General features: G+C 29.6%; 1 protein-coding gene across 1 annotated transcript in view; it reads left to right on the top strand.

The window, feature by feature from the left end:
* The first annotated feature begins 10,437 nt into the window (after positions 1–10,437).
* Positions 10,438–23,976, top strand: part of LOC107452476 (L-type amino acid transporter minidiscs) — a 61,300-nt gene continuing 47,761 nt past the window's right edge. The window contains exon 1 of the mRNA XM_016068958.3: positions 10,438–11,136. Within this exon, the coding sequence (XP_015924444.1) occupies positions 10,689–11,136 (448 nt within the window). The 5' untranslated portion in view covers positions 10,438–10,688. The remainder of the gene's footprint in view (positions 11,137–23,976) is intronic.

Below are 23,976 nucleotides of genomic sequence, written 5' to 3'. Positions count from 1 at the left end.
TATTAATTTTCTTTTTCCCCCTTTTTTCATTAGTCTGTAATTTTCCTTTGTTTTATCTTCATTTTGAACTTATATATATATATATATATATATATGAAGAAAAATAAGTACTATTTGCTGCGCATAAGCTGCAAGTATATAGAACTCATAAAATAAGTTAAAAATATAGAGAAAACATGGGAAAAGATATAAAAAAATTTTTAAAGGAGAAGAAAAAAATTTAAGGATTTTTTTAAAAGAGAAGAAAATATATTTCAAAAAAATTAAACGATATTCAAAAATTTATAAGAAACCGGAAAGCAAAATAAGGAAAAGATATAATCTCGTCATCAACTCACACAATTATATCCGAAAAATGTGCTTTTAAATATTGTATTAATATAGTCAAAGCAAAATATATCAATAGCACCAAGACTGAGGAATGTGAAGAGCACCAGAAACTGAAACGAAAACAGAACTTATTAAATGAAAAAATGTAAAATAGAACAAAAGATGCAAAATAAAACAATTTGGCAAAATACAAGAAAAAAATTTATTTTCGTTTCAGTTCTAGGTGCTCTTTGCACTAATGTAGTGATATATTTTGCTTTGACTATATTAATACAATATTAGAAAGCTCTTTTTTCGGATATTATCGTTTGAGCTCATGACGAGATCCTTATTCTTTTCCTTATATCCTTATTCTTTTTTTTTATATCTTTTCTTTATTTCTTTTTCCAATTTTCTTTTTTTTTGTTCCTTTAATTTTGGGGTAAAAAAAATTTAACAATTTAATTGTGAGATTTTAAAGCATTACGTTAACCGCTAACTCTATAGTTAACGTCATTTCAGCTTCACTGCGCATGCCCGAAAAGTTCCCAACAAATCGCATTGTCTCAAAGGGGTATAAAATAAGGTTAGCCTTATGGTTAACGTATTACAAACTCTATTTAAAATCTCTTTATTACTTCCAACAATAGATCTCTAATAACCAATCGCTATTCTAGAGTTTGAAAACTCCTAATTTATAATATTTGATAAATATCAAAATGAAATTAAAAACAACGTTAATCCAGAATTGCATGAAATATCCTGTCTAAAAAGAAACATTTTTGTATGTTCATCTATCAATGCCATTTCTAAATTCACTTAAATAGAAGAAGAATCACGTGACATCCGTTGTCAGGATCTTATAAATCTTGTTCGAAGAATAGATGAGTTTGGATATAAGAGGCCCGTTGTTTTTCCTTGTTTCATCAATTTGCAACTAAAACTCAGAGCATTACAGCAGCTGCTTGAATTTTTAAACGAAACTGATGCAGCCAATCTTTTATTTAAGTATAAACGACATCAAATTGTATTTTGATTTTTTTTCAAGGCAACTTTGTTCTCACTTTGCTTGGTTAGTTTCTTATTCCAGTTTATAGGATGTATAAATATTTTGTATGACTGTCACAATAAATGCGTATATGACAAAACAATAAATACGTAGTCATATGAGTCATAAAAATAAATACAAAAAATGAGTAAAATTCACAAAACTCTTTCATGGCGAGTATTTTTTTTATCTATATTCACCCTAATTATTAGTTCTAATTCTTTTTTTTTCATTTCGAATTTGAAATAGTTATTTTTCATAAACGTAAGTCAACAAAATCTGCATAATAAAATTTGTCAAATTCTGGAACAGAATGATCTACTATGCGACTTATAAAACATATTGCAATAATCGTTTGATTTTTTGCAAAATTTAAAACATTTATTCAAATTTTATTATTTACATTAAAAAAATCACAGAAAATTTTTTTGGGTGGAAAGTAGATCTACCTTCTTGTGGTTCACTCTGGACAACTCGCCTAAGTGATCTGCAATTTTTGGCATGTTATTTCGTTATAAGGAAAAGGGCTTTCTGCTTTAATATCAAACTGTCAACTTACAGAGGTAATAGGATAATCGGAAGCAAGACTGCAAGGCATGTATTTCATGTTAATCATGTTTTTTGTAGATAACTGATTACTCTGAATCAGTTCAGAGTAAAGAATAATCAGGTCGGAATAGTGATTCAATAGGGCAAACAAAATAAATACAAATCTTTGAACCTTCGAAAAACATTGTTTGTAAAAGTATTTTTTAATACTGTTAGCTGGAAATCAGAATCGTGAAACTTTTTTTTCCAATGCTCACCTGGGGAATGACCTATCGTCAATACAGACATCTGAAGGGCAGATTTGTTGGCCACTCTTTCAGGGGCACCATATTAGTTGGGCCAACGTTGCTCCCACAGTAAGGACAGATAGCACAGAGAATGAAAGAACATCCATTCCTTGGCCGGAATTCGAACCCAGAACCTTTCTGATGCAAGGCCAGTTCCTGACCCCTACACAGTTCGGTCGGCGAATAGTGAAACTAAAATAGTTGAAAATGGTAAAACCAATTCTGACGCATTTAAAAAGCAAAATAGTAATGGAACAGAAGATGTATGTGGATTATTTTCTTACGTGGTAGATTTGTGGGCAGTCGGGAATGTAGGTGTACTCAGATTGAAGTATACGAGGAACTTGGAAAGTGTCCTCACTAGGCTTTGGTAACAATTTGAGGATAATGGAAATGTCAGTAGACATTGCAAGTCGCTCCCGAGTTACAACGTCGAATGAAGACCACCATTTGGTAGTTACTGCCAAAAGAAGCGGACAGAGCTCAGTATCCTGTCTCGTCATCTATCTGCAGACCCGGGTACCACAGTTTCATAGCGAATCGTGTACAGACGTTTGATAAATATTGGTCTACATTCTCTCAGGTTTGTCAGAAGTGTTCTGCTCACGGCAACTCACTAACGCCTGGAGTAAAGAACATGCAACGTGGACATCGTCACTGTGGGCTTGTTCGACAAGTCCAGGTTTAGCTTGCAGTCTGATTCCCATTGGACTTTCGTATGGAGAACGCCAGATACCCGTTTCCACCAAGAAAGCATTATTGAACGAAGTATTTATGATAATGCAGGATTTCTCATTTGGAGTGGAAATATGGGGTGTAGAACTGCAAGTTCAAATCGGAACATCATTCTGTAACAGCAATTTAAAATTTTAAATCAATATTATTAATTTATTCTAAACACCATAATTGAGTCACGGTGGCTCAGAGATTATAGCATTCGCCTCTCAATGAGATGACCCTAGTTCGAATCCCATCAATGGCTGGTTTAAGCGAATTCTGCCCCCGGTTCGCAATAACTATGCTGAGTGCTAGTAATTATCCTCAGTGGCAGATGGATCATGGATTAGAATCCCATTGCTGTCGAGCTAACCTTGGGAGATTTTGTAGTTTTTCTCTCCATGAAACGCAAATGCGGGTAAGTTCCCTCAAAAAGTCCTCCACAAAGGCTAGTACCTTCCAATGTTTGATCCGGAATTTTCCTTGTCTTCTGGGTTGGGTAAAAAATTAAAAGGCTACGGCTTTGAACATTGATAGTTGTATACTCAGATGTTCAAAAATCAGTACTCAGATGTTCCGGTTATAAAATAAAACAAATCCTCATCACTAAACAATTTTTTTAAACAAAAAACATTTTACAAGTTTTTGCAGTAATAAAAATAAAATACTAATTTAAAACTCAGGTTTGTGAATATTGTTGCTATGATGAAACCAGTAAAATCAAATCTGTGCAATCACAACAACAAAAAACATCGGTGTCTTTAAACTGAGTAATTTTGAATTTTAAAGTAACAATCTAGTCCTGTTCAATAAATAAAAATGATTGCATATCAATCGTAAGAGTTAGTGAGCAAAGCGTGTAGGGACTAAGTTCCTTGTTAATAACTAAAGGCCTTCAATGTGTAACATTTAAAAACAGTAAATAATTGAAAGCTTATCTAATAAATAGTAGTTTAAAATTTTATACAAGCACAAATAAATGTATTTAATAAATTAAAAGAATAAACATCTTACTTGAATGTTAAAATACCTACTTGCAAATCATTCCCTACTTCCTACATATTTACTTGTTGTATTAAAGAACATTGTCATATCATGTATAATAAATGTGCTGATTCAACTTAATTAAGGAAAGGAAGTCTTTTGTTCCATTAAATGTGCTTTATATAATTTATGCTTCATTTTTATAATCTCATTAGCGATCATTTTTCTTTTTGCTTTCATAGCTAAACAATTTAAGGGTTGTTTTCTTCATAGCAAAATATTTTTAAGGATTTCTTTTTGGATTGAAACTTTTAATTTTGCTCAAATTTTATCCTATATATTTATGCCGTTTGAATAAAATTCAGAAAATACTTGATAAACACACTTTATATAATTAATGCTTCCCCATTTTATAGTTCATTAGCAGTAGTCTTTCTTCTTGATTTCATAACAAAACAGTTTTAAGGTTTGTCTTTGTAAATAAATTTAAACTGCTATATTAAAAAAGAGAAATAAAGGTTTAGAAAAATTAAAAGATTAGATATAATTAAAAGAGTAAACTGTTACGTTACACAAAGTGTAAATGTGACAGAAGGTATCCACAATCTGGAAAATATGGATCCACAATAGTTTGGTCAGGAGAGCCCTCCGAAGTGTAGACCCATTAATGTTAATTTTACTTTTGTATATTTGTACATAGTGAATAGAAAAATTTTTGCTCGCAATTATGAGATTCATTTATCCAAACATAACTCTCAATTTTAAATATCTGAATTTCTTGAAATTCAATTTCTCATGAACTATTCGATAGATTTCGTTCAAATTTTGTATTTTGCCTGATAAAAATTACATTCTTTACAGTTATGCAAAAAATTCTATATCTTACAATTCAAATTTCTTTTCGACCATTCTTAAATAAAATTATAAAAAAAAAAATAATAAATATTTTCTATGAGTTATTTTGTGCAGGGAATTACCTTTGGATAAACAAATTTAATAATTGTGTGTAAAAACTTCTCGAGATATAGAGAAATATGCAAAGAGCGAAATTAAGATAACTGGGTCCAAACTTTGGATCTCTCTCCTGAAAAAACTATTGGGACCATATTTCCCAGATTGCGGTTTTAGGAATCCAGTTCCGTCGGAAAAAAAAAAGAAATGTTTATCCAGAGAAAGAACGTTTTTGTGTCTGATTTCATAACTCAAAATATCGTCTGCACTAACTACTTAGCATATTTTAAGTCACCCCCTCAAACCATTAAAATTGAGTCTTAGATTATGAAAATCCGATCATCAAATCAAAGGCCAGTCAGGGAAATCCTTTTTTTCTCTTATTTTGCACTCTGTACATTTTTTTAATGATAATTGGTGCAGTTTTAATCAGAATTCTACGAAAGATTGGCAGCAGTTTCAGGAAATATTTTTCCAGTCGTTGTAAAGTTAGTGATTTAGTATTTTACTAAATTCGAATTAAAAGAATTTTTTTCCACCACCTCTTTCAAATATTTTAAACAAGTTAAATAGAGAAATGGTCATGGTCTAAAGTCCTTATCAAGGTCTTTTAATAACTCTATTTGTTTTTAAAATTTCGGTTTTGCTTTGTTAACTCAGTTGTAAATATACTTCGAGCAAAATCAATTGTTGAAGGGTTATATATTAGGTATCACATAAACTAATGTATGTATAAAGAATTATATTGATATATTTGATAATTATTAAAACTTCGCCAATACTCAGCAGTTTCAATACCGATACCGTGGAAGTAAATGTCTTCGGGCTCATCGAAAGAAATATGTCCCAGAGAAAATTACTTGACTCAGGTAAATGTAAGCTATTATGAGTTGACCGCTGGCAATAATATTGTACCAAATGATGCTGAATAAAATTAAGAGGTCACCATGCAGCAAGAGAAATTTTTCATCACAAATTCTATTTCATCTCCATCCGGGGACAGACAGTGAATCCGGAGCTTTTCAGCTACCCGTGATGGCCATTTATGTTCAATGTTTAAAAAATAATAATAATAATAAATAAATAAATAAATAAAAAGAAATTTAAAAAAATAAAAATAAAAAAATAAATAAAAAATAAATAAATAAATAAATTTAAAAAAAATTAAATGAATAAATAAATAAATACCTGTGACGTGACTAGCTATTTTATATTGTACTGTTATTGTCGATGTCCATCCTTTGAGTCTGTTATGTAACGCTGCTAGTTTATCTATGTAAAATTAAATTGTCGCTACTAGGCCGGGATAGCCTGGTCAGTGGGGTGCCGGGCCCATGTCCAAGAGTTCGTGGGTTCGGTCCCCGCCGGTCGAAGACTCTTCGTGTAGTAAATGGTGACTGATGCATGTTAAATCTGTCGAGTCTCAAAGTCCTCCATGTTCCCATAACAAATCAATACCTCTGGGTGTACCGATCCAGGAGTTTCCTTGTCTTCTGGATTGGTTCAAAATTACAAGGCTACGGCGTTGAACATTAGTAGTCGTAAACCCAAAAATTGGGTCGACTGTTCAACGGCGGTCATAAAATAAAATAAAATTTCCTCTCCATAATTGGTTTAAAATTTAAAGTATAGAAAAAGTGAGTTAGGGTAAGCCTAACTGAAGCCATAATGTTTCAAATGCTGAAAAAAAATTGAAAATGTCAAAATGTAAACAAATTTCTGGAATAAAACTTCCCCATCCTGAGTTATCTTCTCATAATTTCTTTTCATTTTGATATTTTGAAATTTTATTTTGAGTATTTGAAACCTCATGGCTTACTCTAGATTTGTTTGAAATCACTTTTTACATACTATACATTTTAAATTACTTATGGAGATGAAAAGAATTGCTATAAAAAGTGTCTCCAGCATTCTCTTAATCCCTATTCTGATGGGATAAATTACGAAAAGCATGTTTTGCTTCATTTAATAATGTAAAGCCATCGAGAAAGGCAGCAGATAATGATAAATAAATGAAATTATTTTAACGTTATTAATTGTGTTGGTATATGCCTTTCAGTTTTTTTCATGATTTTGCAGAGTTGGTTTATGATTATTTTCTTTTTTTATTATTTTCTAGAAGTTTTTATGACTAGTGTCTGATTTATTGATTATTTTCTTTTTATATTCACCCCGTACGAAGAACGGTTATACAGCTTGTGATTGAATATATCTAACAACACTTTGCGTAGCATTTTATTAATTCTTTTTCAATCATCTGAATTTCTTAACTCCGTATATAACGCCCTCAGTGTAAGCATCAGTGCTTCTGATGAAAACTATATAATAATCATACATATTGAAATATCATTACTTTCTTAATAATTATTTGAAAACAAAACTCTTATCGCCATTGCACAACGTCATCAATTTAAGCATCAGAGCTTCCAATGTAACTTATCTAATAATCATGTATATTATAATATCATTACTTTCTTAATAATTACTTGAAAACAAAAATCGTAACACCATATATAACTTACTCAGTGTAAACATCAGTGCTTCTGATGACGACTATCTAATAATCATACATATTATAATATCATTACTTTCTTTATAATTACTTGAAAACAAAAATCTTAAAACCATGTCCAACGTCCTCAGTGTAAACAGCAGCGCTTCTGATGAAACTTATCTAATAATCACGTATATTTGATGTATATTTATATCATACATATTTATATAATGCATATTTATATCATTACTTTCTTAGTTATAACTTGAAAACAAAACTCTTAACACCATGAATAATGAAAACATTATGAATGAAATGCTTTTGAAAAACATTGAAGTAATAACTACTTTCATAAACAGGGATTAATGAATAATTCCTATGATCACACTGATCATAATCAATTTAGAGTAAGAATATTTGTTGCGCAAATATGCCCCTAGCGAAATGAGGATTACCTTTGATAAGAAATAAGCGCAACCACGGCCTTGTTTATCAGTGGCAGGGGAATATTTCTTAATTTTTAATCACGTTCTTTCATGAAAATGAAGTAATTAAACAATTTTGTTCGTCGCATTCAAATAACAAGTGTGTTTAATATCAACCACAGGCCGTATATTTTCTGATTTTATTTATTTATTTATTTTTTGTTCACTCTGTAAGTGGACAATACAAACATGCATCTTTGCCGTTGCTGTAAGTTTAAGATTATATTTTTCGGAAAAATAGTCTCGAATATGCTTACTCTAAAAATATTGAGGGAAAAAAAACATAAAAAAATAGTAATTTGAAAATTTTATTTTGTTGTTCCTCTTATTTCTTAGTGTACTTTAACTTTTTTATAACATAAAAAATTTATACGCTTTAATATTAATATGATTATACGAAGAAAAACAGCATTATTATGCTATTTGCATACATGGATTGTAATCTTTCATTTAATTTGAAAGCATTTTCAGTGCTTTTCAGCATGCTTTCAAGTTCATGCTTATTGAATATGTAAGTATTTTAAATTACTATTTCTGAACATATGCTTTTCTTTAAAAATGTTCAATGTTGGTATCAAAAATGAGAATTTACGTTGAATATTTGCAGTCATTGTTTAATGATAATTCCCTTGTCGCGTAATTTATACCACAATCAGTACTCTTATTTTTAAATCTTAGACGCTCTTTTACAAAGCTTGAGAAATATAATTAAAAAAATTTTTAGCAAATGTTCACACAGATAATTAAAAATATTTTTCTCTTAAAATTTCGATTTTTTTTGTTTTAAGCCGTTTGCTTAAAAATCTCGAACTTCCCTGCATCTTCTAACAATTTATCATAAATTTCAAATTGAAGATCTTAGAGCGGAAACATGATAAGAAACATTTACAAATTATTCAACAGAGAATATTTTAGTCCCGATTCCCCATTAGTAGGCAGTAAAATGTGATTGATACTGTATTTTTACCTACTGGAAATTCTATCAATTTGTATTTGAATAATTATTTAAAGACAATACGATGGAAGAGTTTGCAAAGTGTCACCTTTGAAAAAAGTGTGGATTATCACTACAGTGCCGCATGCCCTTCAATAAATAAAAGAGTTTCCATTGATCACAATTGCGTTACACTGATTACACTACGGCGACATATTTCTTCAAATTCTACTTTGTATCCTTGAAGGATAAAATTGCATAAGAAATGTAATTGTAAAATAAAATTGCATGAATAAAAGAGTTCCCATTGATCACGATTGCGTTCCACTAACCACACTACGGCAACATATTTCTTCAAATTCTACTTTGTATCCTTGAAGGATAAAATTGCATAAGAAATGTAATTGCAAAATAAAATTGCATGAATAAAAGAGTTCCCATTGATCACGATTGCGTTCCACTGACCACACTACGGCAACATATTTCTTCAAATTCTATTTTGTATCATTGAAGGATAAAATTGCATAAGAAATGCAATTGCAAAATAAAATTGCCTGAATGAAAGATTTTCCATTCATCACAGTTGCGTTCCACTGATCACACTACGGCAACATTCTTCAAATTCTATTTTGTATCCTTGAAGGATAAAATTGCATAAGAAATGTAATTGCAAAATAAAATTGCATGAATAAAAGAGTTCCCATTGATCACAGTTGCGATCCACTGATCACACTACGGCAACATATTTCTTCAAATTCTATTTTGTATCCTTGAAGGATAAAATTGCATAAGAAATGTAATTGCAAAATAAAATTGCATGAATGAAAAAGAAAGATTGACTTTTTGCACAGATGGATGACAATTTAAATGATAATAAAGAAAATATATAATAAATAAATAAAAAATAATTTTAAGGGGAAAATTGAAGTTATAATAGATAAATGGAAAGAATAATAATAACAATAATAATAATAAATTCGGATTTGAGAGATACTTTTTTATGTTTACTGAATAAAAAGTAAGGAAAAAATTTTTTCTTTCGGCGTACTTAAAATTGTGAAACAAACGCTCGAGTCAACGAGGTTTAGCTATTGATCGCAAACGAGCTCTTGTAAAGAAAATATTTATTAAATTTTCATATATTGTCCTTATTTTTTTTATCCTAGCACAATACTAAAATATTTATGTATACGGTAAAAGTTGTTTATCGTTCACCGTAATATAAAATAAAATTACTTCAGTATAAAGAATTTTTTTTTGCTTCAATTTTTACATTGATAAACAACATATGTTACATCAATTTTTTATAACAAAAATTTCATGCGTGCTATATAATAGAAGAATATATATATATATANNNNACTTTTGATTCATACCCCTTCTCTTTTCATTGAAATTACATTGAAATTGAATGCACACTCTTTCATTTAAATTTTTGAAACTATAATTCAATGAACACTTTATAATTATTTACTTATTTCGATCAATAACTTTAATAGAAAATTGGTTCAGTAATTATTTATTGTAACATATAGTATTTTAGTCATTGAGTAAGTTAGCTTAGAAGTTATCCTCGAAAAGTAACCGGCATGTTACTCTAAATAAGAACCTTGTAGAAAAGAAATCAAGCCAAGGACGAAGACAAAACATATTTCCGGCAACCCTCTACTATGTAAAACGTAAAAGAACGACTTGGAAAGAAAAGTGAACGAAACGCGAAAAGCAGAAAAAGATTTTTCGCTCCACTTTCAAAACAACTCGTCTGCAGCAGTCGCGAACTCTGGTTTTGAGTCGTACGCTCTCATTAGCAAAGCAATGCAGAAAAGAATACCAACTGACAACAACATTTTGGCAATAGTTCTTTTATAGTGGATATATTTAGAATTCACTCCTGGTAAACACACTAAACAATAACAACTTCAGATATATCATGGGAAGAGGTGCGATCGGAACTGGTGGTGGAGGAGGTATAGAACTGCAGAAAAAACTTGGACTGCTAAACGGTATTGCAATAATCGTCGGCATCATTGTAGGCTCTGGTATTTTTGTATCGCCCAGAGGTGTGCTACAGGACACTGGATCTATAGGTCTAGCTCTAATTGTGTGGACTCTCTGTGGGCTTCTGTCCACTATTGGAGCCTTGTGTTATGCAGAACTAGGAACTGCTATTCCAAAGTCTGGAGGTGACTATGCATATATCTTCGAATCCTTTGGACCTGTACCCGCTTTTTTATTTCTGTGGGTAGCCTTAGTAATAATTGTACCTGCTGGTAATGCAATTACTGCACTAACATTTGCAAATTACATATTAGAGCCACTTTTTCCCGCTTGCCTTCCACCCCCCTTTGCTGTTCGACTGCTGGCAGCATTAGTTATCTGTAAGTACTAGTTTGTTTAATATCTAATGCATTTAAAGTGTAAAAGTTTAGATAAGCATTAATATTGGAATGCCTACTTATGAAATTTTATATCGTCTAATTTTGCGTTATGCAGCCATACTTTTAAAGTAATTTACATAAAAAAGGAGAGATTTTACAATTATTTTTGTTGCTGCAGTGTCTCATCGAAAATCGTTATATAAATAATAATATAAAATTTCAAATTTATAGTTCTTGGAATGCTTGATAATGAAATTTTATGGCAACAATTATTATGATATGCATATTTTTAAAATCATTTAACTGAAAAAAATTTTTATATTCGCCAACAAAAAAAAATTTCTTAGGGAAATTTGATTTCTTGCAAAACTTAATGCCTGGATTGTCTTATAATAAAGTTTACGCTTATAATTTAATTTTATAAATTAAGTAGATAATTTAAACACTTTGCTGTAAACGAAAGAACTTCATAGAATATTTTCTGTTTGTATTAAATAGATACTTATTGTGATGTATTTTGCTAGAGATAAAAAATGCTTAGAATGATGTTTAAAGAACTGCTTTTTACTACTTCAAGTTTTATAACTTCTGTTTCAAAACTAGTTTAAAAAATTATATATTTGTGATCCCCTGAAAAATTTTAAAATCAATTTTTATTATAAATAAACTTGCGACACATTTATTATTTTTTCAAGAATAGGATACTTCCTTTTTAATTTCAGTGTGTCATTAATACTGGATTTAAGAATATGAAAGTTCGAGGTTTTTTAACACACATGATCAAATTTTGTTTTAATTTTAGTGGGAGTTTTTCTTCTTTTTTTTAAGGAAGCTAAAGAAACGTTATTTAATAGCTGAATTTAAATGAGATTGAACAGAACCAATCTCCTTCAGTTTAAAATTTTTAGAGTAATATCTGAGAATAATTTATTTTAATTACTTTCTGCATGCTTAGATTATACATCAACGAGATTTTTAACCGAATAAGTACATATTATTTTTTAATTTCCATATCAAATATTTTCTGTGTCCTTTTAATAGTGAAAAAACTTTAATCCATTAAAAAACTTAATGACTAAATCTATGCTTTGTGCTATGTTTACATCTCTTTATGCTTGAAATTTATAAAAACTTGAGTTTGATAGATATGTTATAGGAATAATTTTGGCCGAAACGTCATCTGAAAAGCTTAAAATGTTACAGCACTAATTACTTACAATTTATAATTATTATATTTCATATTATAATTAATTATATTAACTATTTGTAATAACGTTCTGATTTCTAATGAAGATCTGATGTATGATATTAACACTGTATATTGCAATTAATATTAACATTATTATTACGAGGAGATGCAATTTAAACAGAAAAATTCATGGTATTACACTTATTTGATTTTATCTTCGTGAACATTAAAGTATGAATAATTTGAAATAATTTTCAAAATTTTTGTTTATTTAGAAAACTTAATGAATTTTAACTTATTAAAAATTTATCCCCGATTCATTTTTTTAACTGTTTAAATTATCTGACACCGGCAGATTTAGTAAATTTTGAATACATTTGTCCACAAAACAGTATCCAGAAATATTATTTTTGAAAACTTCCAGCAGAATCGTTACTTATAATCAAGCCACATCGGATAATAAAGTTTTAAAAAAATATTAAATAAATTTTTAAAAAGAAACATGCAGAAAGAAGGCGTAGTGTTTTGATCGTTTTATTGGAAAATTTTTAAATTGATCTTTTTTAATTTATTTTTAGTAGCTAAAGAGAAAAAAAAGATCCTTCAAGATGTTGAAACATTAAATAAATTTATTTTAAACTATTGCATACATTACATGTTGATTCCAGACTTTTTTTTCAAGTATATAATCCCTCATAGAATCTATGCATAGCTCATATCTTCAATCTTCTATGTCTAGCAATCGCTAGACATAGAAGATATGAAATAACATATGTTACATGTCAATTCATCTTTTTATCATTTTTGTTGGTATAGCGATTGATCTGAATATCAATCTGATCTATAGTTATCTTCTACAATCTGGATATTAATAACGCTTGAAATGTTTAATTGAAGTTGTAGTTAAAAAAAAATTTAATATGCTGTGTGTTTTCGATACAGCAGATATTCAAAAACAAAAGCAACACTATTTTAAAACCATAACTTCCATGGACATAGTTTGCGGACTAATTTGCGGATATAGAGGATATGAAATAACATATATTAGAAGAAATTATAAAGTTGTTAGCTCATCCTTTTTATCATTTTTGTTGATAGAGAGTTTGATCTGAGTATTGATATGATTCTTAGTTATCCTATACAATCTTGATATTAATAATGCTTAAAGTTTTTAATTGAAGTTGTAGTTAAGAAGTTGTAGTCTGTAATAGACTGTTAGTAGTCTGTGATTTGTGATACAGAAGAAAAAACAAAAGAAACACTCATTGAAAACTATAACTTCTAACAAATACGAAATAAGTTTTTTTCATTTGTAAAACCACTTAAAAATATTATAGTTTATAAACTACTTTTGATTCATACCCCCGTAAAAAAATTTTGAATACATCTATGTCAGGTTGCTTCAATTAGGGAAATTTTTTTATAAAAATTACTTCTACTTAGTATATAGCAGATTTCGTTAAATATTTTTTTATTATTAATATATCACTTAAAATAGTTAGAAGTTCAGAAAACTTTTTAGAAATTACAATTTTATTTTTTAGAAAATAAGGAAATATTTCTCAAAAATGTAATAAATAAAAATGCGTTGCTAAAATGTATTATTATTCTTTATTCTTAGTACAATTGCAAAAAAATTGTAAAATGACTTTCCTTATTATTTAACAAATAAAAAATGATAAACAAGGTGTATAATTAACTCTTATAAGTATTGAAACTCCACAATTATTCGATTAAATGCATCAAATAAACAAAATATTAATTTTCTACGTGAATTTATTCTGAAACATTTTATTTACGCATTGTTATAAAACTCGTATGGGATTCAGTTTTATACCTCTAATGATTTAGTTTATCTTTCACCTGGAAGACCTACATTTTTTTTTTCCAAAATCAACTAAGTTTGAGATACGATATTTACCTAGAAAGAGAGATTTTATGTTTGATTTGTCTCAGTTTGTGTAATTTTTACATTTGCAATCAGAAAAAAATGTTCTTTTTATTTTACTACGTTTCTGTTAACTGGTTTCACTTTCGGTGAATGTGTAATATTTTAATCGAAATGTCAAGCACGAACTCAAACTTCGAATGCATTTCTGTGTCCGATAACAATGTAAGTTTCGATCAGCTACTAAGAACAGAAATTATCGCCAAAATAAATTCTTAATTTGACCACTTCTTGAGTAACTTAAGTATTCATGTTTAAACGAGAGCTCTGTATCTACTGTCAATACAAGTTGTAGTTGTTTTCTAATGGTGTAAACAGAATTTATCGAAATTTTATCTGTTTTTCGAGATAAATAAGAAAGCAGAAAAAATTAAAAAGAAAAAAAATATTAAAAATCACGTTTTACAAAAAACTACGCTTTCCTAGTAGACTTAAAAAGAGAAAATAATATTGTCAGAACTAAAACGAAAGCAGTAAAGCATATCAATTACTATAAATATACCTTAGTTTTCTTTTACCTTAGTACCTTACGGTTATCTTTTAACCTTAGTAATATACGGTTTTCTTTTATCCTAGTACCTTACGGTTTTCTTTTACCTTAGTACTTTACGGTTTTCTTTTACCTTAGTACCTTACAGTTTTCTTTTACCTTAGTACCTTAGTTTTCTTTTACCATAGTACCTTACGGTTTTCATTTACCTTAGTACCTTACGGTTTTCATTTACCTTAGTAGCTTACGATTTTCATACTTTACGACAAATGCCTTAGAATTTTCCGTTCATTGATTTGTCGAATCTTTTACTTTAGGCGTTGATAAACACAAACAGTCAAATGAATTTTTCTTTTAATATTCAAGTTACATCAGCAATAAATGAGTGAAAAAAGCCTAAAACAAAAGGGATTTGTCAAAAAAGATTATTATCAAATATTTGCAGATTAATAAGGAATTTGTATTACATAAGTTTTTTATTCGAATATATTCAACTCAATTCGCATCATAAACTCAAATTTTGCTTAAAACTTAGTTTGGAGTGCGTTTTGATCAACTTACCTAGAGTACATACTGCTCTTTTGGCGCTGTGTAGCAAATTCTGGCTCTGGCGCAACTAAAGTCTAGATCTAGATCAAATCGATAACTGATTGTTATAGGTCGAATTACGATACATGATATTTGATACACACTAGTAATCATAAATTAATGAAAAATCACAAAACTGACCATATCTCATACAATTACTCATAGAATTTAATGAAACTTGCCTATTTTATAGTGCACATAATAATTAATTAAATAACATAAAAAGTAATAACCAGAGAGTTATGGTGTTACATAAATTAGCCTATGTATGAAATAAATAAATCATGTGTCAGTTTGGAAAAGAAAAAGTACCTTTAATTCTGGAGTAGGATCACCTCTAGCTGCTAAGCAGAAAAATATAGCTTTCAATTATATGTTCTAGCAGTTCTACGGAAATTGCGAGGCATTGTTCTTGAAAGTGTAGCAAAGGTATGAAGAAGAGGATTGAGAGCAGCTACAAGTCTTCCTAAAGCCTTCTAAACATGTTCGATAGGATTCAAGTCCGGTGATCGAGCTGGCTACTTTGCGTCATCGTCCTGTAGCACGAAAACATCACCTATTGCACCTGCATCATAAACATCAAAGATGTCATCTCTATACTTGTGACCATTTACAGTTCCAAGTGGAAAAACATGCAGGTCTGTGCTTTCACACAAAGAGATACCATCCCACACATAGACGCTGCGTCTTTGGCTCTTCGAATCAAACAACGCTCACTATCTATCACTTTGGTGGCTAAACCTGGACTCATCCGAGATCGTCAAGAGAACAGCCCTCCATTGGTCGACCGTCCAGTGGACATGTTACTCCGCCTACCACAAACGTTCCCTTATATGGCGTGGCAAGAATGGCACGCAAACGGCTGGTCGTCTTGTGAACATACCACGTTCGTAAAGCCTTCTACGCACGGTAGACGTTGTCACCAATCTTCCGTAAGATCTAAACTGACTCGGAATTGCGGTTCTATTCTTTCGTGTTTATAGCGATGAATATGGTTCAGCTGTACTCGCCGTAGTATTCGGTAGCCATTGGGATGAACCTTCTGGATGCCGAACCTGTGGTTAGAAATTGTTTCCAAAGTCTACGAACCACTTTGAATTTCAGAAACACAGCAAATTTGAAGAGTTGCAATCAAACATTCCATTTTTTTGCTCATTTCATTGCAGTGCCACTAATTTGCATTTTACAGATTTACTTAGCAACTCTTATTTGACCACATATATAAACTTTATTGGGGTCGGCTTATTTTGGGGTGAATTACTCTATTTTTGTAATTTTTCCTTAATTTAGATAACCAGTGTATATATAGGTTACCGTAGACAACCGAAATCATAAGAATGTCTACTTTCACGGGATGTCAACAATCACACAGTCGCTTTGGTGAATGTCCGAAAAATTTGTTATATCCGATTTGATATTAATTTATTAGTTAATATTATTAGATTTATTCGATATTTTAATATTTGCTGAGGATAGATTAGGAGAAGTATCAGTGTAGAATATGCCGGACAGTGGCATTTAACTAGAACTATTTTGGACATTTAACCAAAGCGACTATGTGATTGTCAAAATTCACCGGAAGTCAACAACCACCGATTTCGGTCATTCACAGTAACATATACTTATTAAACTATGTGAAATACTATATATATTTGTTAGAGAAATGAACTATACTAACTTTTTAATCAAACAGCTTAAAGTTTTAAACAAAAATGGTGATCTAATTAGTTTTAATGAAAAGTTAATTTTTTGTTAACTTCGTATGTTCAAAATAATGCTGTGGAAAGAAAAATATTTACCAATATTTTTTCAATCATTTGTACAAACAAAAAGATAATGAATAAAAATTCTATTTTGTAGATATAGTAAAGTCAAATTATCATAAATGGTTATAAAAATTAAGGCAGTTTAGATTTTTTGATGCATTGTATTGACTGGTATAGTGATAAAAAATCCATGTTTACCAATTATTCCAAACATCACGTGCGCCACCATCTTTAAAAAAACCGCTGAATTTTTGCCTTTTCCCAGTATTTTCCAAATATCTCCTAAAGTATTGATGGTACAAAAAATGCGTAATTTTCCGGGTTCTTTTTTTAATTTAAAGTATCTAGACCAATACGAAACTTGTAACTTTAATACTTATAGAGATAAAGATCTCTAAATAAATTTTTCCCGAAATTTATAAGAAATTTCGATGGGTTATAGATTAATATTAACTAAACAGTGAGTGAATTATTCGATTAAATTTGTTGAAATAATAATTGCAGTAGAGATGGTTCTTTGAATACAGATTCTTAGTTATTATATTTTTGAATGGTGGTATTTATTAAAAAAAATTACGTTAAGAAGTATGCATACATATTGACCAATTCGTAATAATTTTTATGAAAGCAGTTGTCAAATTCACTTTTTATTTGTTATCGAGCAACAATTTACCTAAAATTTCAAAATTTCATTAATTTTTTGAAACAATCTTAAAATAAAAAGAATGTCCTGTAAAGTATTAGAGCTACAAGCTTTGTATTTATTACACGTCGTAGAGAATTTAATTTCGTAAAAAAACAGCAATTAGCATATTTTTTGTAAAATCAATACTTTTGGAGGTATTTCATTTGTTTTTATTACACATCGTAGAGAATTTAATTTCGTAAAAGAAAAATGGCAATTTGCATATTTTTTGTAAAACCAATATTTTGTGGGGTATTTCATTTGTATTTATTACACATCGTAGAGAATTTAATTTCGTAAAAAAATAGTGATTTACATATTTTTTGTGAAACCAATACTTTTGGAAGTATTTCATTTGTATTTATTACACATCGTAGAGAATTTAATTTCGTAAAGGAAAAATAGCAATTTGCATATTTTTTGTAAAAACAATATTTTTGGGGGTATTTGAAAAAAAACGGGGGGGGGGTTAGTTTTTCACGATAGCAGCACACGTGATAGTTAGAAGAATTGGAAAACTTTGATTCGTCAACACTGAAGAAAACCAATACAACATATCAAAAATCAGAACTACCGTAATTTTCGTAACTATGCAAAATTACGGTAGAACTTTCTCGAATGATTTGACTGGAATAATAGGGAAAGCAGAAAATTAAACTACTGAGCATTCATTTAAAATTGTTCTTAATAGGTAGAAGATTACACATATAAGGGAAAAAAACAAAATTACGAAATAAAATATTTTGTAAATCAGTAACGCAATCTTCACTTTTCCTTAGATAAAACTGCATTAAATAAATTTTAAATCAACAAAAACTATATTAAGTATTGATAATGATCTTTAAATACGTAGTTCATTTGAAATATTTTCAAAAAACATTACGCCAATTTTAGTAAAAACAAGTTGCATCATTGTTTTTTAACAATTTTCCCGCGACGACTTGTATTTACACCAAATATGTTTCTTAATCTTCCATTATTCAAATATCTTCCGCTCATTATTGCGTCGACTTATTCATCGATATATTCATATAGCTCGGTGGTTCAAGAAACTTAATTGTATTATTAAGGACTAGGGTTCAATTCCCATCAACAACTTCAGACTAATGCGCACCAGCTTGTTAGGAAGGTAAAAGCGGCTTGTGTACAACGCAGACCACTTGGCCACAATAATGCTCAAAACAAGCTGTGAACGTAAAAGCTTCATTTTTACTGTAGGGTTCATTTTATATTACACAATATGCAATTGACGCACAATTGACAATATCCAAGATGAAAATAAGCGACAATTACTTCACCTCAATTCAGGAATTTACGTAACAAAATCAAAGCATTTATCTTTGGTTGTTCGGTGAGTTAATTGCTTTGAAAGGCAAAGTTTTGAGATTGACAGGTCTAAATGCATAAAAACAAAAGCATGCTTAGAAATTCTTGAAAGCAGAATTAAAAAAAAGCATTGCTTTCAAATAAACTAATTAAAGACAGCAATTAAACAAAAATATGCCTCGATATAATGAATTGAAAAGTGTATCGTATGCGGCCTCGTATGTAATCGAAAACACTTCACACATTTTGTTAGATCTCAATCGGGATATTCCAATCCTTCCAACATTTTCACCGGACCTCATTTCCTTTGATTTCCAGTTAAATTTTGATCATTATTAATTTCCTTCCCGAAATTCTAAAATCCATTTAAGAAAGGTTTTGGGTCGAAAAATCTGTAAAGTTCTGGAAGGACGTGATTTTTAAGCTTCTTTGAAAGTGAAAAGATTATGGAATAGAATAATGCTTATTTAATTTACTAACAATCTACCAAATTTAAAAAATTCATAATCATTTGTATTTGTACCAAAATTTAAATGTTTTATGCTTCAATTTACTTTCAAAGCGGGTATAATTTTTATAGACAACAAAATGCATTGTCTGATATTTTGTGATAGAGGCACAATCTTGTTCTTTTTAAGAAGCTTATTGATGACAATGAAATGAAAAAAACAATCAAAAAAGGTTGGTAAATGTTTGGTTAAATGTGATTGACAATGTCACTTTTTAACTTTTATATGATGAAAAGATATTTCGAACCTGAATTATGCGTTTTTACCCATCAATGTGTTCTGGAAACTAAAAAAAAAATTTAAATCTACGTCATTCTTGCCACCATTTTCCTAGAGATCGTAAAAGCAAAAAAAAAATGTGGTATTTTATTATCTTTCTGAGACTTGTCTATGGGAGACTCATTTACCGAGCACTTTCAGTAACATTTGAACAAATTTAATACAAAAAACTGGTCGTAAAATAATAGTAATAACCCTGTTTTTAAACAACCTCATAACCTCAACCTCATAGCCAAACAACCTTTTTTTCATAGGGCCGAAAAAATTGTTTTATACTTATAGCTAAATGATATGTGCTTTAAACCTGTATATCGGTCATAACCAGGATAAAATTTTTAAAAGTTGTGAGCAATGTTTGATAAGGATATTGAAAATTGTAAAGGTTTTAATTTCACTTTAATTTTAAAAGCTATCTTAGTCATGGAATCAAGTTACCTACCTTATACCATTACCTATTAGTATATTTACTTATGAATATACCTATTAGTATCTTTCCTCAAGTTACCTATTAATATATTTCATATAACTAACAAATTTATTTTTGCAGATTAGGCTCGGTAAAAACAATTAGCTTCTTCAGTCTTTCCCTACCATTGTTTCTTTAAAAGAATCTTAAAAATTGTAACTCTTTACTAACGTAGAAGCTCCTTTTCTTATCTATATTAGATTTTGGATTAATTTTTCCTTTCTTGAAGCTTTTTTCTCTAGATTACATATCATTTGAAGTTTTTTTTCTCTAGATTAGATATCATTTGAAGTTTTTTTCTCTAGATTAAATATCATTTGAATTTTTTTTCTCTAGATTACATATCATTTGAAGTTTTTTTTCTCTAGAATACATATCATTTGAAGTTTTTTTCTCTAGATTAAATATCATTTGAAGTTTTTTTCTCTAGATTAAATATAATTAAGGCAGTTTAGNATCATTTGAAGTTTTTTTTCTCTAGATTACATATCATTTGAAGTTTTTTTTCTCTAGATTACATATCATTTGAAGTTTTTTTTCTCTAGATTACATATCATTTGAAGTTTTTTTTCTCTAGATTACATATCATTTGAAGTTTTTTTTCTCTAGATTACATATCATTTGAAGTTTTTTTTCTCTAGATTACATATCATTTGAAGTTTTTTTTCTCTAGATTACATATCATTTGAAGTTTTTTTCTCTAGATTACATATCATTTGAAGTTTTTTTCTCTAGATTACATATCATTTGAAGTTTTTTTTCTCTAGATTAAATATCATTTGAAGTTTTTTTCTATAGATTAAATATCATTTGAAGTTTTTTTTCTCTAGATTACATATCATTTGAAGTTTTTTTTCTCTAGATTAGATATCATTTGCTGTTGTCGTAAGCCATTAAGGCAAAGGTGTGCGATTGATATTGTTTTCTAGAGGCGCTATGGTCAATCATTTGACTTCTGCAGCACCAATACGTCCCACCCGTTCATAGGGCAGACCCTTTCATAACATCCACTAATAGTAATTTTGACCTGAACCAGAGAGCGATCAATCTTAAACTCAGTACCCTCAGGAGCATAATTTGTTATGGGAACATGATAAACTTTGTGACCCAACACATTTAACGTGCACCAGTCACCATTTACTACATGGGGAGTCTTCAGCCGGCTGGGTTCAACCTTCCGATCTCAGGAATGTGAGTTCTGCCCCCTGCCAACCAGGCTATCTCGGCCTTATAAGATATCATTTCACAGAATAATATCTTAAATGGTGAGAAAAGGAGGTCTCGCAGCCTTAGATTGGGATAAAAAGAGTTCAATAACTTTCAGAACTTTAGCGTATTTGCAATTTATCCTCAGATTTTTTGTTAAGAATAAAACTGGCAAACAGTTCAAATCGTCCTTTTTTGGGTAGAGTATCATATCCTGTCCTACAAAAACTTCTAATCAGTTTCAACATAAATACAAGACTGTTTCTTATCTCAGAAAAAGTAAATAGAGGTGGATTATTCACACTTAAAAGTAGTAAAATCTTTCACTTTTTAAAAATCTAAAAAAGGAAAATGATTTTTGTACAAGTTTTTTTTCTCTTTCCCAGCGTACAAACAGCTCTCTTATACTTTAAGTAATTTCGTCCAAGTTAATGTAAAATTGTACATTTGTCAGTCATTGAATTATGAAAAGGTGCTTTTCTTTCTTTCTTTATTTATTTATTTACTTTTTTTTTTGAATTTACAAAAATTGATTTGAATGAAGCTGAAAAACTATTTTAAACGTTAAGTACGTGAAAAAATATATCTTTTTCATTCATTCATAGATCCTCTTTAATTATTTATAGATCTGTAAACAAAGCCATAATCTATAAAAACCTGTTTAAAAAAAGGCACAATACTCAGCAACCTTTCCAAAAATGCTGGATACAAAATAGTATTTGTCTAATATTGTCGAAGAAAAGTCTACTAAAATTTTGAAATATCGTTCACTACACTATAAAAACATAATAATTCTGTGAATTTCTGTTCTCTAAAGCACAGAAATTTACTGTTTAATTACATCGTAATCTGCCAAAAGAGACATTTTTTTTGCTAAGAAATAAAATCTGTCACCATTGCTACAGATTGTATCTGTTGGGTATTGTTTTCAGTTTTGAATATAAAAACTTAAAGATTCATTCAAGCGTTATGATTTTCGATGTCTCAAAGATCACGAAAAATCACCCAAGCAATGGAATAATTAAGAAACTAATCAAAATTTCAAAAATCTGTTTCAATGCGCGTTTTGTTACAGGAAATTTCTGGCAACGTGTTTTCATGGTAGCACACGGAAAATTTCTGGCAACTTAGTTACCAGAAGTTTTTTACAGTGTGTAGTCTATCGATGGAAAGAACTCCCCTTTCCATTCGCCTGGAACAGTGGTGGTGACTATGGTTAAGAGGTTTAACAATTTCAAGTAGGGGTGTTATGTCAATATTTAAGACAGGTTTCGTCTCGGACAGGCAAAGAGAGAGAGAATCTGAGAAGAAAAAAGCTCCCCTGCTTGAAATGCGTTGATCCTAGTTCCCATAGCAGACGGTCATAGACTTAGTGGCAAAGGGAGTTCTTTTCTTAAACAAACTATACATTTCTCCGAGTCTGATTGGGTGACTACTTTGTATTTAACCAAGAATACTTCCCAGTAGAAAAAATATCAATCATCAGTTATTATCGAAAACTAAATTCAGAGGATTAAAAGCTTATTTATATCTCCGTCCACATCCCTTTGTCTGCTGAGTTTGTTCGCAAAGGAAAAGTCTGTTTGACAAAATTTGTTTGAAAAAAACTAGTTATAAAATATAATAGTCTATATCGTAATTTTTTTAATCTTGAATTTACTTTTCCGGATTTTAACTTAATTATGTCTTATATGTGAATTACAGGTAATTATAGGCCGAAAATCTAAAAAACCTCTCAAATTACGAGACAAGGAAATATCTCAAAATTTGGGAGGGTAATTTTATTTATAAACGAATTCTTATTTTGAAAAAAAAATTAGTGGCATAGTCCTAAATAAGTATAACTGACATTTAAAACACATGTTTTGTTCAGTTACATTCATTTTTAAAATGTGCTCATTTTGTTAATTGTATTTGAACAGTTGGTTGTCATTATTTTTGCTTGTTCATTGTTGTTCTTTAAAGATGAAATAAGTTTGAGTAGCTTAAAATGTTAAATGTTTTTGCAACAGCTTGCAGACGTCCTTTATGATGATAGCTGTAACTTGTCAGCTGAATCCAGTTGTTACAGCTCTGAATTTAGCTGACATATTGTATAAATATTGGATTCATCATAAGTTTTTTTGATAGATTTTTTCATAGAGAAATCAATCTTTTCACGCGCGCTTTAAATATTTAATAAAAATTTTTATTCTTATTCTGCGGTGCAATTTAAAAAAAGCAACATAATTGCTTCATGAAACACTTTAACTTTTTTTTCAATTGCATGATAGATTAACAAATTACTACTCAAATTGTAAGAAATGTCAAAATAAAAATAAATAAATAAATAAAAATAAATAAAATAATAAAAAATAAATAAAAAGAATTTTTAAAAAAACAGTAACA

The sequence above is a fragment of the Parasteatoda tepidariorum genome, chromosome 6 (assembly GCF_043381705.1).
Source record: "Parasteatoda tepidariorum isolate YZ-2023 chromosome 6, CAS_Ptep_4.0, whole genome shotgun sequence".
NCBI lineage: Eukaryota > Metazoa > Arthropoda > Arachnida > Araneae > Theridiidae > Parasteatoda > Parasteatoda tepidariorum.
The sequence above is the reverse complement of the archived record's forward strand: the minus strand, read 5'-3'. Positions and strand labels throughout refer to the sequence as shown.